Source organism: Caloenas nicobarica, chromosome 3 (assembly GCF_036013445.1).
Source record: "Caloenas nicobarica isolate bCalNic1 chromosome 3, bCalNic1.hap1, whole genome shotgun sequence".
NCBI classification, from domain to species: domain Eukaryota; kingdom Metazoa; phylum Chordata; class Aves; order Columbiformes; family Columbidae; genus Caloenas; species Caloenas nicobarica.
In genome coordinates this window covers 67,323,313-67,339,731 of record NC_088247.1, presented here as the reverse complement: position 1 = coordinate 67,339,731, position 16,419 = coordinate 67,323,313, and the positions used below count along the sequence as shown (strand labels likewise).

At 37.4% G+C, this 16,419-nt stretch overlaps 1 protein-coding gene across 1 annotated transcript in view; it reads right to left on the bottom strand.

Moving 5' to 3' along the window:
• SYNE1 (spectrin repeat containing nuclear envelope protein 1) overlaps positions 1–16,419 on the bottom strand; it is a 295,209-nt gene that overhangs the window by 192,263 nt on the left and 86,527 nt on the right. The window contains exons 17-28 of the mRNA XM_065632672.1: positions 13,696–13,860; positions 12,064–12,216; positions 11,629–11,772; positions 10,093–10,266; positions 8,219–8,377; positions 6,190–6,354; positions 5,474–5,608; positions 4,407–4,565; positions 3,951–4,159; positions 3,572–3,680; positions 2,175–2,339; positions 70–237 (exon numbers count right to left, since the gene is read on the bottom strand). Coding sequence (XP_065488744.1) covers positions 70–237; positions 2,175–2,339; positions 3,572–3,680; positions 3,951–4,159; positions 4,407–4,565; positions 5,474–5,608; positions 6,190–6,354; positions 8,219–8,377; positions 10,093–10,266; positions 11,629–11,772; positions 12,064–12,216; positions 13,696–13,860 — 1,905 coding nt within the window. The remainder of the gene's footprint in view (positions 1–69; positions 238–2,174; positions 2,340–3,571; positions 3,681–3,950; positions 4,160–4,406; positions 4,566–5,473; positions 5,609–6,189; positions 6,355–8,218; positions 8,378–10,092; positions 10,267–11,628; positions 11,773–12,063; positions 12,217–13,695; positions 13,861–16,419) is intronic.

The following is a 16,419-nucleotide window of genomic DNA, read 5'->3' as shown; positions in this document are numbered from 1 at the left end:
CAATATTTAGTAATTACATACACTCTACTTAAGAAATAAAAGGAATATGGACACAAGTAATTGCCTTACCTGATGATGAAGTAGTAGTTGCTGTGCTTGTAATAAACTTTCTGTATCCAGGATCTTTTCAGCCTCTGCTTGGGCTTCTTTAGAGTTGTTGATTAACTCTTCAATTGCACTTTTAACTTCTTCTTTGTACTGGACACAGTCTCCAACAGTGCCTAATGTTTTTTCAATCTACAATTATGGATAACTTTAAGTATTTAATGTCGAAAGGCACATCTACATTTTAAGGGCACACTTATATTTGGAATATTTTTTCTAAAAAATATAGTAAACTGGCTAAATTCAAACTATTTTTGTCTCCAGCATTCTTAACAGACACCCCTAACTTTACATTAAAAGAGCAACTGTAGACTTAAATCATGACCAAGGAGACCTTTGTCTTGTTTAGCCATACTTCCTATTACATTGCAATATGGTAAATAGTTGTCTGTGACAGCCACTTATTTGTGATCACTTAGAAAATACATGCTGTCCACACCCTTGCAAGCTGACCCAAATTCTGACATTTTGGACCTTTTAGAACAATGTGCTCATGAACCACAAATATATTAAAATGCCCTGTTGTCTTGGTTTTCTGGACAACAATATGCAGGTGGTGCAATAGCCAGTCTCGGTTTGCAGAATTTTAGAAAAAAAAATATATTTATCCAACATATCAGAAAGTTCTTCTCTCTTTGTATGATTCAGCTAACTACTGGTAGCTCATTTCAAGTACAGGTTCTGTTTCTCAGTTTCTGTGTTTTAAGATTTTAATCATGAAGTATTCTAGAACTAAGAAATTCCTTTCTTTTCTTCCCCCCTTGCTTTCTTTCCAATCTGTATTCACTTTGCAGAGTCATTCAGATTCAAGCCATTCTCTTTCCTGTTATATAAATGTTTAGTCTTTACTCTCCAAAAAACATTGCTGAATTCTGGAAATATCCAGTATCAGTCCTTGTCTAAACAGTCTCATCAATCTGATCAACAAGCTGTAAATTTAGCTATAAAGAGTATTCAGACTTTTAAGCATCAGCAGTTTCTTAACCGTAGTATAAAGTGCCATTTAGATTATGCTTTTAGATTCAAAACAGATTTAGACTAATTCTTTTTTTGTGGTTTTTTGTTTGTTTGTTTCATTTGTTTGTTTGGGTTTTTTTAACCTTCATGAACTTGTGCTTCCCTTAGTTCTGACTTTTAGAGGAAACAAAAAGCAAAAGTACTTTAATTTTTAAAAAAAAGTTATCTTAATTTTTTTGCAGTCACTTGGAACAGAACATTGTTTACCCCAGCTTTCCAAACACAGTTTTCACATCATGGAAGTTTAAAGAAGTTTCAGTAAATACATGGAACTTTTTTACATTTGGAACACCTACAAGGCCTCTACAGGAATAGACATTAACAATGGACTTTGAAGTCTGAACTCCTTCTCTGTCTTGAATTTTTTTTTTCAAATGGATCTGTTCTGTCTTCTAAGTGTAAGATGTTCTAAGTTTCTTCTGATCTTTCTTTACACTGTGAAAACTGAGAGCAGAAAGCTCCCTGAGATTCCACAAAACTCAAGGGTTCAGTGGCTTTTAAGAGTTTTTGCTTCTTATAAGCTAAAAACTTCCCATTATTTCAGCAGTTACAGTATCTCATTATCATTCAGATCTCAGAGAACTGCAGCCTTTTCCTGCAAATTCAGTGCATGATAGCTATCCTTAATGATTTGGAACTACCCCACAGTAGTTCCTTTATTATTTCAGCATAAAAGATACATAAATGAAGAACAAGGTCAAATTCTATATGCATGAGCTGATGTACATCGCAGTTTTACCAATGTTCACTTAGAGCTGATTTTAGAAACTGTTCTTTTGCCTCTGAAAATACTGAAATTTTGATTCCAGAAACATTTACTATGATGCTCTCCATTCTTGCAAAGGGAAATGATCTATTATAATAGTATCAGTATTTTTTGCCTACTTTTCTCAAGGCTTTGCTACCCAGGGAGCAAAAATGAGTTTTTCATTGCTGAATGCTTGCAGTTTAATTAAAAAAACACAGCAGGGAACTTATGCTTGTATAGCGATGACTGATGTCATTTCATGTGACACTGTAAATGGAGAGTTCTTGTGTCCCTCATACTGTACCTCAGCCAGCAAATCTAGGAGTCCCTTGAAGTCACTGGAAAGTTTACAAAGCTCATCCTCTGTCCTTTTGGCCTCCAAATCAGGACATAATGCAGTCAAAACAGCAAGTCTAGATTTCAACCAGCTGTGATTTTCTCCTTGCTTGTTAATATGCTTCCTAATTTCCTACGGAAGAATCAAAATGTATTTTCTTCAAATAAACAAAATATATTAATGAGTGAAATTAATGGTATCAGTTCAAAGATTAGCAGTGTAAACATACCACCTTTGTTCTTATCTTGAAACACTAGAAATACAGTATTTTTCTCTTTGCATATCCTATCTGATTCTGTTCCAGTCAATTCTTGCATTTCCTCCACAGACTTTACTCCACTACTGTTTATTAGATTGTTCTTTAATAAGTAGTAGTAGAGTACTCTTTCCTCACAAACTAGCCGATAGATAGTAGATAACACATACATATTTTCCATATATTGACCAAATTTCTTAGTTACCTTTTAAATCTTAAACAATGACTTTCTCAAACATAAAATTTCAAGTGGTATAAGGGTTTGTGTATTTTTTATTCCTTTTTAAATAGCTCTTTTTTCCCCTCTTTTCACCCAGTAGTTAATTTATATTTTTGTGTCATTGCTAATGAGAAGTTGCCAGCAGGGAAACTTCATAAGTAAATCAGACCTTTGGAGCCGAAGCACCCATCAGCAAAGGTCTATCTGCTTTATCAAGGTCATCCTAATTATGTTTCCCTGAACAGTTAGCCTGCTCATGACTTTTACACAAACTCTTACAGTATATGACGTTCCTATTTTGGTTCCCAGTATGTGAAATAAAAAAAAAGAAATAAGGGTCAAGCTAGGTCTCAAGTGACACAATAAATTATTCCCTAAAACTTATTTAACCAAATGACTCAATTTTCAACTATTCTAACACTTCTGGTACCAGTCACCAATGCAAAAGTGAATGGCAGAATTATCTTAGCCTCCCTTATTATACTATTGTAGAAGATAATTTTTATTACATTTCCCTAAATGTAAGACAGCAACTTGATCCTTCAAAAACAACAAGTTCAGAATTTTTTTTCTCTGCACAGCACTTTTAACTCTGCACACAGCAGGATGAGGGGCAAGTGTTTATTCTATCTGCTTCTATATTTTGGATGTTCTGAATATACAGGCAAAGGGACCTGCCATTCTCTAAAATATTAAAAGTAGGAACTTCTGACACACTCTGCTACCTGTGGAACTCTCTCCTGGAAATGTTTTTTTAATAATACCAGGAATCAGCAGAGCTACTATAGTCTCCATAGTAAAACAGTTGCACTGCTTCAGAATAGAGTTTTATCCAGAGTCCCAGCAGCAATCACCATAGCTTTGTTAGAATATAAACCAAGGGCTCACCCCTACAGATGCTTTGAATTGCTTGTATTTGGCAGTATCATTGACACTTCCCTTTATCTTCTTTAGCTCTCTTTCTGTTGATGAAATCCAATTTGCCAATTCAGAAAATCTGAAATAAAACATCACATAATGCAAAGCCAGGAAACAAGTTAGACAAAAATTGCCAATATCAAATGGTAACCTCTTAAATTTAAGCCCAAAATTATAAAATCCACTCAAAACCCCACTATAATTTCTGGAATTACTATATAAAGCACTGTTTTCTACTTGAACCTATCAACACAGCATCATTCTTAACGTGGTACTGATCTATGACAACATTTAGAGGCGTGACCACATATAAGGTTCTACAAGACCCAGCTAGCAATTGAGCTGACACCTGCTCTTATAGCCCTTCCAGGTGTCCGAGCGCTCTGTTAGCTTTACGTATGTGCTGTCTATCTGGGATTTGAGCTCCTTCAGGATTCGTTGGCTGCTTTCCAATGTAGCCCTCACTGGATCAGAAACTGGCAGTTTTTGGCAGAGTTCTTCAATCCGTTGTAGCCTTTTCTCACACAGATGATAAGGTCCCTTGTCACCAAAGAACAACTGATGGGAGACAAAGCATAAAATTCAATAACAATACAAACTGGTAGAAATCACAAAGCATATCTATATATTTGTTATAAATTGTACTAAGCTCAAATCAAAATTTTTGTTAAAGACCCCCAAGGACTGATCTCATTTAGTTGTGCATAGAGTGTTTGGTGGCTTAGAAGTTGGTCAGACCTTTTGTTTGTTATTGACATTGAAGTGTATTTCTGTAAATGCCCATGTGGTGGCATATAATTCATACCATGTGTTCCTCGATCATTCTTTCATTGCCTTCTCTTGATAACACCTTGTTCTGTCGAGCTAATTCAACTTTGCACTCTTCTACTGTGACCAGGAACTTGCTTTTCTGTACTTCAATCTTCAAGTGGATCAAATGATACGGGGCTTCTGTTTGAAGATCCTACACACCCACCGGGGCAATAAACAAGCACAGAGATAAAACACTAGTCCCACTACCTCAGTGTGATGTTACTACAAATAAATTGTCTAAAAATTGCTAGTATAGAAAATAAAGACTATGTATGCATTAAAAGATGGGAGTTTCTCTATATTCATTTAAGTAAATAAAGCAATGCTGTTACCAATATCTGTTAGATATATCATAAGGTCACAAGTTCTTCTGGACCAGAATATGCATGTATATGGCAAATTAAAGAGACATCTTGATTCTTGGCAAGATACAACCAAATATTTCCTGTATAAAACAATAAAGCAATAATAGTAAAGCTATATTCACAACTGCTTCCAGAGGTTCCTGTTTGCATGCTTGCGAGGAAACCACTCATCCATCGCTCCAACTTTGACCTGCAACATGCTGTAGCAGGCAAAAAAAATCCATAGCTTATGAGCAATGTTTGTTCAGTTGTTAGAGACTTTGGCAGAAGACACAACTTGAACTTATAGCCTGATCTCTTACAAATTTGTTTTATTAAGGTTGAGAAAGTAACTGCAATCATCCAACATCAGCATAAAGGAAGAGAAGTTACCACCTATTCTCAACAAATGTTCTTGGCAGAGGTATCATTATGTCTGTATGTAGAGGAAGAAATTAAGCTTTCATAATTAATTTCTCACATTTCTTGACTTTTGAGCACTTTACTTAACAGGGCTTTTTCAAGAGGGCATTTGTAGGTGTAACTGTATCTAATGCTGTAAAATACTTTTTTTTCTTTTTTCCCCAACTGTACAGGAAGCCAAATAATACAGCTTATTTTTTTTATTTTTTATTTTTTTCAACATAAAGGTCATGCAGACACATTCTGAAGTTGAGGCTTACAATTTCCACAGACATCATTCAGTGTCACTAACCTTCCATTGTCTATGGAGTTTTCGCACAGCTTCCTGCAGGTTGTGTTGCTCTTGTTCTGGGAGAATGTCAGTAAGTTCATCACATGCTTTCAGAAAGGCATTTAGGACTCTCTGATCCAACTGGTTAAAGAATTCCTGAAGTTGAGGTGGAAAGTGGGCAGGTGAGAAGATGAAGCTGGTTATTGATATGGTAGCCTGCAAATATGCAGTTCCCCAATACACCCTGTAAGTTCCAAGGTTATTTCTGCTGCATTGAAGAATTGAAGTTTGAGCTAAGGAAAGAACCATTTCTAGCTGTTTAAAGTCCAGCAAATTAATTTATTCTCAGCCAGTAAACTGAGATAGTATTTTAACTAGAATACATTTTAAAGCTACGTGCGTAAATAATGGTTATGATACAGACACATCTGGAAAACAAAGCAGCGGATGCATTAGACTGCCAAACTGTAGTGCCCTCGCTCCCAGTGGTTCTACTGGCAAAACCGACCCTAATTTCTACAGAGTTTTCCCTGTTAACCTTCTGGTTACTTACATGCATCAATAAGAGGGGTGATCTTTTTTCCTTTTTGTTTTTCGATCTTAGCATTAGTTTTACCTGATCTGTATAACTTCTATACGTGAAAGAAATCCACATCAATTTTAAAATTAAGTAGGTTTTTCACTTGTATGTCATGCACTCGAAGATTTCCATGAGGAAGGTCAGAGAATTTACTCACGCTATGTTTCCTGAGAAGTTCTTCAGGATTTCCTTTTTCTTTTAAGCAACAATTGGCAATCTGTATTACTTTCTCCAGTTCTGCTCTAGACTCCTCAAATTTCTTCATCAAACGGCTATTTGCTTCTATGTTTTTTCTCCAGTCACCAGCTTTCCTGACCATATTCTGAGTTATAAGCAAAGAAAATGAGCTGCCACTTTCTCACTGTTTTTTATTTGCTCTCTTTTACCATGATCTTACAAAAAAAATGCAGTTGATTGGTGCCATTCACAAGAGCTTCTCCATTTCGTGCTCCCATTTTCCCTATTTTTAATACTTATAGGAAGGCTTGTGCTAATGTCATCTTTCATTCAAATAAAAATGGATAGCTATCTAATACAGATGTGTCTGATACCGTCAGAATGCCTCTGCCATTTGGGTAGTGCTTCTCTCCTAAAGCCTGCTTTTAAATGTAAAGCATCTGGTATGGCTAAAAGCTTGCCATTCTATTTTTCCTAGTAGCAGACTACCTCCTCCTACATGACTCTACATGAAGGTGGTTTGACTGATGGATCCAACCAGTTCCATGCTGCAGGTCTTCTGACCTGGAGGAGGTTTGTATGATTACCATGCTAGTAGGCCAGATGAGCAACTAGGCAGAAATCTGCTAAAAAGACAGACAGCAAATTTTGTGGTTTAGTTGCTAATCTAAAATCCTCTTGTTTTGAAACCCTAGTCACAGCTCTTCATTATTCTGCTTTGTAGTCTCTCCCAGTGCAATTCCGTAAGCAAGTAACAAAATTTACCAGGGGAAATGAACAGTTCACCAGTTCAGCTGCAGCAAGGTAATTCCAACACTGCTTACTAACCATATACTTTATTATGCCATCCTCGCTGATTACAAAACGCAGTGTAAGGAATTATACTGATTTTATACAGTGAGCTAATGAAATCTGTAGTTCTCAACTTAAATTCTTGCTAAGCCTTTTTAAAGTTCCCTGATAAAAATGTGTGTATAATAATAGAATCATATAGGAATGTAATTACATGAGAAAATGCCAGTTTCTGGATCCATAAATATTTTAACTCTGGGTATGCCACATTTTGTATGCTTAGGCCAAATTGCACGGCTTTTTTTCCTAACACAAAAAGAGATAAATCACCATCCATCTTTACGGAAACAGAATAAGTAATGTTTAACATAGTAACATGGATACAGCTGTATCTGCTCCTGTTACTATAAGCTAAACTTAAATTAATTATTTCTAAACTGTAAAACCAAACCCACAGATCTTTAGGTACAACCCACAAAATATAATATAAATTTTGAAAACCACCTTGCAGGGACAGCTCTTTACTGCTGGATGATTTTCTGTAGCTTAAAATTCAGTTTAGATAGCCTAATACTGAACAATAATTGCTTGAAAGCAAATTTAATAGAACTCAACATCTGGAGATCTGACTCCAAGAAAAGGGTTAATTTCATGCTCAGGTGGGGCTAGACTGGGGCTGAGTAAGCCCCAAAATGTCAATATGGCCAATAATAACATAGAGCTCTACAGATTACATTAACAAATACAAATACATATATTCGACTTTCTATATTCACAAGCCACTGCACTGTCTGAGGAAATACAATGCCCAGGAATAGTAACATTGGCAAAAGTTTCCATCTTCCATGTTTTGTGTGAAAGGGGATGTATGGCAATATAGGAGCAAATTATTAGGAGAAACAAACACCAGTGCAGCCCTAAAAGGTGGATTTCAGGTGCCTCGTTCCAAAGGAGACTGAGAGGTGTGAAAGTTCTCCTTAAATCCCTGGATCCTCTGAGGCAGGGTCACCTCTGAACAACTGTATGGAGAACACGATCATCAGCCCCCTGACCACTTAGAACCTAATACAGACAAATTCTTAATTAATACCTCGACACCAGAAAGGAGAGCTCTCTATGACAGTAGCTACAGAGTGATGAAATGGAGATACAATATGATGGACCAGCTCTATATGAACAAGTTTTCAAAAATACGCACCAAGATATGATGTAATTACCTGAAAAGTGATCTGAACTTGTGTAACTTTCTTCTGAAATGTTGACTGATGGAAATGCTGTAACACTTCACTAGAAGCCACACACTGCAGGATACTCTGACTATTTCTCTCAATCAAGGACAAATCTTTCTTGCAGTTTTCTTGATAAGCTACCAAATCCTGAAAGAAAAAAACATATATCCACCCTGGCCAGGAACAAAGGAGAGAAAAGTTTGGCAAAATAACAGGAAGATATTTTTTGACAACAAGAACAAAAGGGACAAGGTCAAAGCACCACAACAAACAGACTACACAAAATCTTATATGGAATAACGCAGACCACACAACTTTCTCCTTGTAACCAGAGTTCTGTACCCAAATAGAGCTCTAGCTATTGATAAAAAAAGACACAGACACACACCCAAGCCTTTCAGGTAATTTTAGAAAATGCAGGTCAATATGTTATTCTGTGATTTGACTTTACGGGATGTCTGTATTTATTGTATAATTGTAAGTAGGCAGCAGTGAAAGCAATAGACATAAGAATGACAACTCTCAGTAGGAGGCTGAGATGTTAACCTTTCTTGCCTTTCAACAAATTAACCTTTCATGGCAGCTATTGGAATTTAGATTTCATTATAAACGGCACTAAGTAATGAGAATTACAGGGAAAGAAGAAAACATGCATGCAGTTGCACAGGATGAAAAAAAGGTTAAAAAAAATTCTGTGGTGAGGAAACTGTTCTGCGATTGAAGGAACACTGTATTCCTCAGAACAAATCTCTGTTTCCTTTCTCATCAGCAGAAACCAGCACCCTCCATATAACTGAGGAGATTTTGGTTCCCTGGTTGGCAAGTAACTCCAGAAGAAACATGTCTTTATTTTACCATTCTGGGGAAGGTTAACCATCAGAAGCAGAGGAAAGAAGCACTTTCATGAGCTGCTTCTTAACCTGCAGGCCAGACAAGTCACTCAAATGGTGTTCATAAACAGAACAGGATTTAGTCAGGAAGATAAATGGACTGGCTTGATTCAAGATCACCAGATCATTTTTACCCAAATACAATCAAAGCTTGAAGTGACTGTAAGAGAAGACCCTTCTTGCTGAATTATTGGGCTAATCTCCAGCATCATTACAGGCTTGGACAAATTTTATATATATTTAGATACATAGATAGATAGATAGATATACACACACATAAAAAGAAATTTCTTTGTTCTATTTTTTTTTCTTTTGCAAAGGACTCTAAACAGCTCTGAAAGATTTCAGCTTCCCATAAAAATCCATTTAATTATACCACCTGTCAAATCCAACTCCAACGAAATGTGTACATCAATTTTGAGGGACTAATTCTAGACTATATACCACACACACAAGGATAAATCCCAGTCCCTATGCACAATCCACATACTTTCATTTACCTTTCCAAGTGAGTTCTGACTAGCACTTAATTCCTCCAGAATGAAACATTTATTGGTCAGGTAGAAAAGATAATGTTCTACTACAATGCACTTCAAAGAAACAACTTCCATGCTTCTAAGAAACTTCCATAATTGTCCAAGAAAACCTAGGGAAGCTCCTGGTCATGTTATTTCAACCGATTAATAAAAAAAACCCAATGTATTTCTGATACTTCAGTCCAATTTCCATAAGATTAAAAAAAAAAAAAATCTCGTATTTATGTCTTGGATTGAAACCATGGGCGCTAGGAGGGAACATAAGTTTCAGTCTTTTTATGTTTATGCCTAGAGTTTGCTTTAGGATAGGTTAGGTTTGTTGCCTGAATATGAAGAAACATTTGCTCAGCTTACCAAGTTGCAATTCAATTTCCTGAAAAATTAATTGTAAATATTCAGAGGCAGCAGATCTTTGCAAGACGTTTTTGAAACTTACTTGGGCTTTTTGTTTAAGAACAGTTGTAGGTTGTGCTTCAGGATCCAGGATAGAAATAATTTCATTGACTTTTTCAAGAGATTCATAAAAATGCGTGATTTGTTTCTCCAGTTCTTCCAGGGGAGACAGTAGATGCTGGCATTCATATAGCAGGGCACAGGAATACTCCTTAACCTTTTGGCCATTTTAAAGAAAACGAATAATTACAAAAAGTTGTAAAATCCAATAAATAGCAGCTTCCTCTGCATGTGGGTTTATATATTTGCTACCTGCCTCTTTTAAGATAGACCAATGCTGATCCTGTATTACTTCTAAAGAAAACAATATTCAATTTAAGGATGGTAGTCTTAAAGTCTAAAAAAAGTAACATTTCTCCACCCTGAACTCAATCTATTGTTACTATAAATATATATTTAGTGGCCAATGGCACAATGTCTGGATGGACAGCGGTAACGAGTGGTGTCCCTCAGGGGTCCATGCTGGGACCAGTATTGCTTAATATCTCCATCAATGACATAGACAGTGGGATCGAGTGCACCCTCAGCAAGTTTGCAGATGACACCAAGCTGAGTGGTGCAGTTGATATGCCTGATGGATGGGATGCCATCCAGAGGGACCTGAACGAGCTCAAGAAGTAGGCCCATGAGAACCTCGTGAGGTTCAACAAGGCCAAGTGCGAGGTTCTGCACCTGGGTCAGGGCAACCCCACAGTATCAATACAGGGTGGGCGATAAACAGATTGAAAGTAGCCCTGCCGAGAAGGACTTGGCGGTACTGGTGGTTGAAAGATCGGACATGAGCTAGCAAGATGTGCTTGCAGCCCAGAAGGCTGAGTATATCTTGGACTGCATCAAAAGGAATGTGGCCAGCAGGTCAAGGGAGGTGATTCTGCCCCTCAGCTCCACGCTGGTGAGACCCTACTTGGAGTCCTGTGTCCAGCTCTGGTGTCTTCAGTACAGGAAAGACATGGACCTGTTGGAGAGGGTCCAGAGGAGGCCATAAAAATTATCAGAGGGCTGGAACAGCTCTCCTGTGAGGACAGGCTGAGAGAGTTGGGGTTGTTCAGCCTGGAGTAGAGAAGGCTCCAGGGAGAACTTATGGCGGCATTTCAGTAATTAAATGGAGACTATAAGAAAGATGGGGACAGACTTTTAGCAGGGTCTGCTATGACAGAACAAGGGGTAATGGTTTTAAACTACAAGAGAGGAGATACAGGCTAGACATGAGGAAGAAATTTTTTACAATGAGGGTGGTGAAACACTGGAACAGGTTGCCCAGAGAGTTGGTGGATGCCCCATCCCTGGAGACATTCCAGGCCAAGCTGGACGGGGCTCCAAGCAACCTGTTCCAGTTGAAGACGTCCCTGCTCATTGCAGGGGGGTTGGACTAGATGACTTCTGAAGGTCCTTTCCAACCCAAACTATTCTATGATTCTATGATTCACTCAAATGCATATATCTGAGCATTTTTATACAGGAGTTTACTATTAATTAGTTCAACAGTCAACAATGTCTAGTAGAAAAAGTATTCTGCAACCTTGCTCAGCTGCTCTTTGATCCTTGTTAAAGTTCCAAGCATTTCATTCACTTCCTCTTGGGAAACTTCTTTTGTAACAAGTTGAGCTGTTCTTGTAAGCATTTTGTACTGAGTTTCCATTGCAGGCAATTTCTGCTTAATATTCTGAAACAAATGTTTCAAAAAAGTATTTCAACAATGGCATTTATGCATTAATGGGACATACGAGTCTGTTCTCAGGAGATGAAATATATATATTCCAATAATTAATTGTTTTCATTGTTGATTTTAGTGAATACTGACTATAGCAGATATTATACAAAAAAGCACAACTGTTTTAAAAAAATAGCATAATAGTGGAAATGTATAGTAAAATAATTTTATGGTCTCAGAATTAAATAGTATAAGTTTCACTCTTATGAAGGAGAAAGAAAGGAATGGAAGGAAGACACTTACTTCTAACTCTTGTACAAACATTTTGACTTCAAGGAAAGACACTTCTATAGGGGCTGAAAGTTTCCTATTGCTTCCATCAATAAAAGCTGTCAAATGGGCAATGCCATCCAAGTATTCCTTCCTCATTTTGTCTAGTTCATCTGCTCGAGCATACTAGGAAAATGCAAAGTAAAACAAAACAAAAAACCCACCCCAAATTAGATATCTGGCAATTAGGTAATGACTTAAGAGAATTAGCATGTTTTCAGTCTAATTGCTTGTTGGAAAAAGCACATTCAACAAAATACAAGATATTAGAAACTAATCTTCGAAATTCATTAGACACTAATTATCTGCGTTAGTTTTGAAAGTGTTGTTACTAAAAAGAACAACATTGATACAAGAGGTCAGTCTTTTTTAAGGTTTCAATCATTCACGGTATGCCAGACTGTAATTTGTTTCTAACCTAGAATCAACATTTGAATCCATTTCTCATTACCTACAGTATCAATTTTGAAAATTCAGCAAAGAGAACAAAATAGAAAAAGCCTAGGAAAGCTGACGGATAGCGAAATTTCAATGAAAGAACTGCTGGCTGGAGGAAGGCTAAACATGGGTATTAGAATGAGCTGTATGACAGAACTGTTGAAAAGCCAGTGAGTAAAACCATATCACAACATATGAAAGAATCTGCATAAGTAGGGGAAGGGACATTTATGTCCTGGCCATTACTTTTTTCCATAGTGAATCACCTTAAAGATCATCAGTAAACAAAGACTGAAAACATTCTAGTCAACCGTTTGGAAAAGCTACAATAAAAAAGGGGCAATCATTATCTGCTTTTTCAGATTAACTTGACTGTAATGGCAATAATCATGCCAGTAAAAAACCAGATCCAGCATCTTCAAATAGTCAACTGCTATTTAAAATCACTGGAATGGGAAAATACCATTAGATGTATATTGATTATAGCAAAGATATTTTCTAATGTGTTTATGAGGTGTGAAACACTTCTGTGTAATTTTATCTCATCTTCTCTTTGCTTTTTAAAGAGCAAATACAAAACCACCAGTTCTTTTTCCAATCAATTGAATCTCTTCCATGAGATAAAGAGTAGGTGTTTTTCATTTACTATCAGCGCCTCCTTGTGCACAAGATAGGAAGTAATGTTTGACTGATTTGAGGAAAACATTTAGTTAATTAACTTGCATTGTACCTGCTTATGGTTGCAGTAGCATAACTGGATGCAATTTTCATTAAAGAGTAATAAAAATATTCACTTTCACCATTTTCACTCTTTAGTTTTACAAAGTTTACAATAACATTAGCTACTTAAACCAAATAATTTTCTTCAAAGAACAGTAGTGGATATGCGTAGATAATATTTACTGTATCAAGAATGTAAAGAAAAAATACAGATTATACTAGCTGAAAATGTTCAAAAATAAAAAGCTATATACCCCAAAAGATAAACAAAGGAATAGGCCTAGTAAAATCAACTGCTGTCAGAGATTAATTTCTAATTTAAATAATGCTGAACAGTTAAGCACTTTAGTAAGTTGTCCTGTAGTCCTGCTAGTGGAACAAATCTGTCTTGCTTGCATGGAAATGATGAAGTAAATATTTAAAAGTAACAAGAGCAAAACCACATACCTGCTTAACTTGCATAAATAATTCTCTCCATCTTCCATTTAGTAACAGAAGCTGCTGTTTGAGGTCTCTGGAAATGGTCTCATCACATGTTTCAATCAGAAAATTACCAGCATCATTCATGGCTGTGTGCTGTTGGATCCAATGAGGTAAGTGCCGGAAGAAATCCTGAAAAACAAAATAAAAACACCTTCCTGAAAACTTTTCAAATAGTCTTTACCTTAAAGCATGAAACTAGAATTTAATCATTAGCTAACAGCTTGATAAAACTCTTTCAACAATCATCCTCTGAAGCTCTTCATATGAGATATTAGATATTAAACTCTTGAACATAACCTATGGAATTAAAAATTACCACCAGTTTACTTACACCTCATTTCACTCCAGTGAGTAACTTCAGTTAAACTAATGGAACTCCTCCTTAAGAGAAAGCTCCGTAACAGAAACACTTTTAGGGCTCCTCTAATTTCTGTCTTGTCCTGAAACGGTATGGGGTGATATATTAACCTGGGCCATATACAGACCGTGGAGAGATTCTGCGAACCATCTGCATCTTTCCAGGACTGATTCATTATTGCTGCTTCCTCCTGTCTCAGAGAAGATGAGTGGAGAGGGGAAAGGAATGGCTGTCACTGATTTTTTTTTCCCGTTCCAGTGCAACAGCCTAAACATCCCAGCCACAGTGCCAAATGCTTCTGTGCATCTTGTAGACAGGTACAAAGACCAGCTCACTCCTTTCCTTTTTGCTCTTCAAGAGTGTGTGAAATTGTTCTTGATGGAGGTATCTCCAGACACTGACTACAACTATACCACTAAACAAAACAGGATCAGTCATTGTCCCATGATTATCCACATCTTATCTGACATGGTTTTGGCTTGTCCCTGTTATGCTCCTCCCAAACAATCCACAATTCAATGGACCACAATTCATGGCCAGGACTGTTCCCAACAGACTGAATCATGAGGCCACTTTTGTTCAGGGGAGAAAGAGTAGGCACAAGTTACTTACATAAAACACAAGAAGCTAAGATCAACCTGATCAGCTGAGATCATCCTTCCTGCTCAGTAATAATAACTGTTGGTATTTATATTATACCAGTCTACTGAATTATTTTCACAGGTTTATTTTTATTTAAAAACTGTATTCCATTCTTTTACATCAATTTAAATTAACAAACGTTTACCAAAAATTACACTATCTGTCATGTAACTTGAAATGCTCACTCCTGACCTAATGTCAGTTTGGCATCTTACAAGCTATGAAAACCATACCTTGGTGTTAAGAGCTGGGATTGGGTGGAAATGTAGCACCTATTAAATGAAGTATTATTCAAGTCAATCTGGGTCATTACTGAAGTTTCACAAACATAAAACTCAGTGCTTCTGTACTCTAATATTAGAACAGAAAAAAAAAAAGATAGCAAAACTATCTTTATGACTGCATGTCCCCAAAATAAACTGTCTAAAAGACTCCTAAAACACCAGGGAAATAGATTAATTACTTTCCCATCAAACATAACAACACATATTAATAATGTCGGCTTGTGAAGGCAACTAATATTGAAATCTGACATCTGTGGTAGGACAAATCAGTGGAAAAAATGTAAGTGTCTCCATACACAGCACATGACTATGCACTTAAGTGTTAAAAGCTGTGTTTGTCTTTAAGTGAATGATGTAACATATCTATCTCTGAGTAATACTGCTGTCCTATATTCATGCCAAAGATGCCTCTGACCATGTTATCACAGATGATGCCTTTCTTCATTGTGTGTTCGGTCAGGAGATTATGATCTGGTGGCAAATACAGAGACATGGTGGGAGAGCTCACATTCTTCAAATACATGGCAGATAAAGCTTAACACTAGAGTCAATGTAGGCCCACTGATGAATGAGGTAGGTGCCCTGGTAACAGAAGATATGGAGAAGGCAGAGTTACTGAATGCCTTCTTTGCCTCTGTCTACTCTGCCGGAGGCTGTCCTGAGGAGCCCCATACCCCTGAGGCCCCAGAGGAAGTCAGGACAGTGGAGGAGTCTGCCTTGCTTGATGAGGACTGGGTTAGGGACCAGTTAAGCAATCTGGACATCCATAAATCCATGGGTCCAGATGGGATGCACCCACGGGTGCTGAGGGATCTGGCTGAGGTCATTGCTAGGCCACTCTCCATCATCTTTGCTAAGTCGTGGGAAATGGGAGAGGTGCCTGAGGACTGGAGGAAAGCCAATGTCACTCCAGTCTTCAGCAAGGGCAAGGAGGAGGACCCAGGTAACTATAGACTGATCAGCCTCACCTCCATCCCTGGAAAGGTGGTGGAACAACTTATCCTTGGTGCCATCTGAAGGCATTTCAAGGGTAAGAGGGTCATTAGGGGCAGTCAGCATGGCTTCACCAAGGGGAACTCGTGCTTAACCAACCTCATAGCCTTTTATGAGGACATAACCAGGTGGATAGATGATGGCAAAGCAGTGGATGTGGTCTGTCTTGATTTCAGTAAAGCATCTGACACAGTCTCCCACAGCATCCTCACAGCTAAACTGAGGAAGTGTGGACCGGATGATCGGGTAGTGAGGTGGACTGTGAACTGGCTGAAGGAAAGAAGTCAAAGAGTTGTGGTCAATGGGGCAGAGTCTAGTTGGAGGCCTGTATCTAGTGGATGCCTCAAGGGTCAGTACTGGGACCAGTACTATTCAATATATTAATCAACGACTTGGATGAGAGAAGAGAGT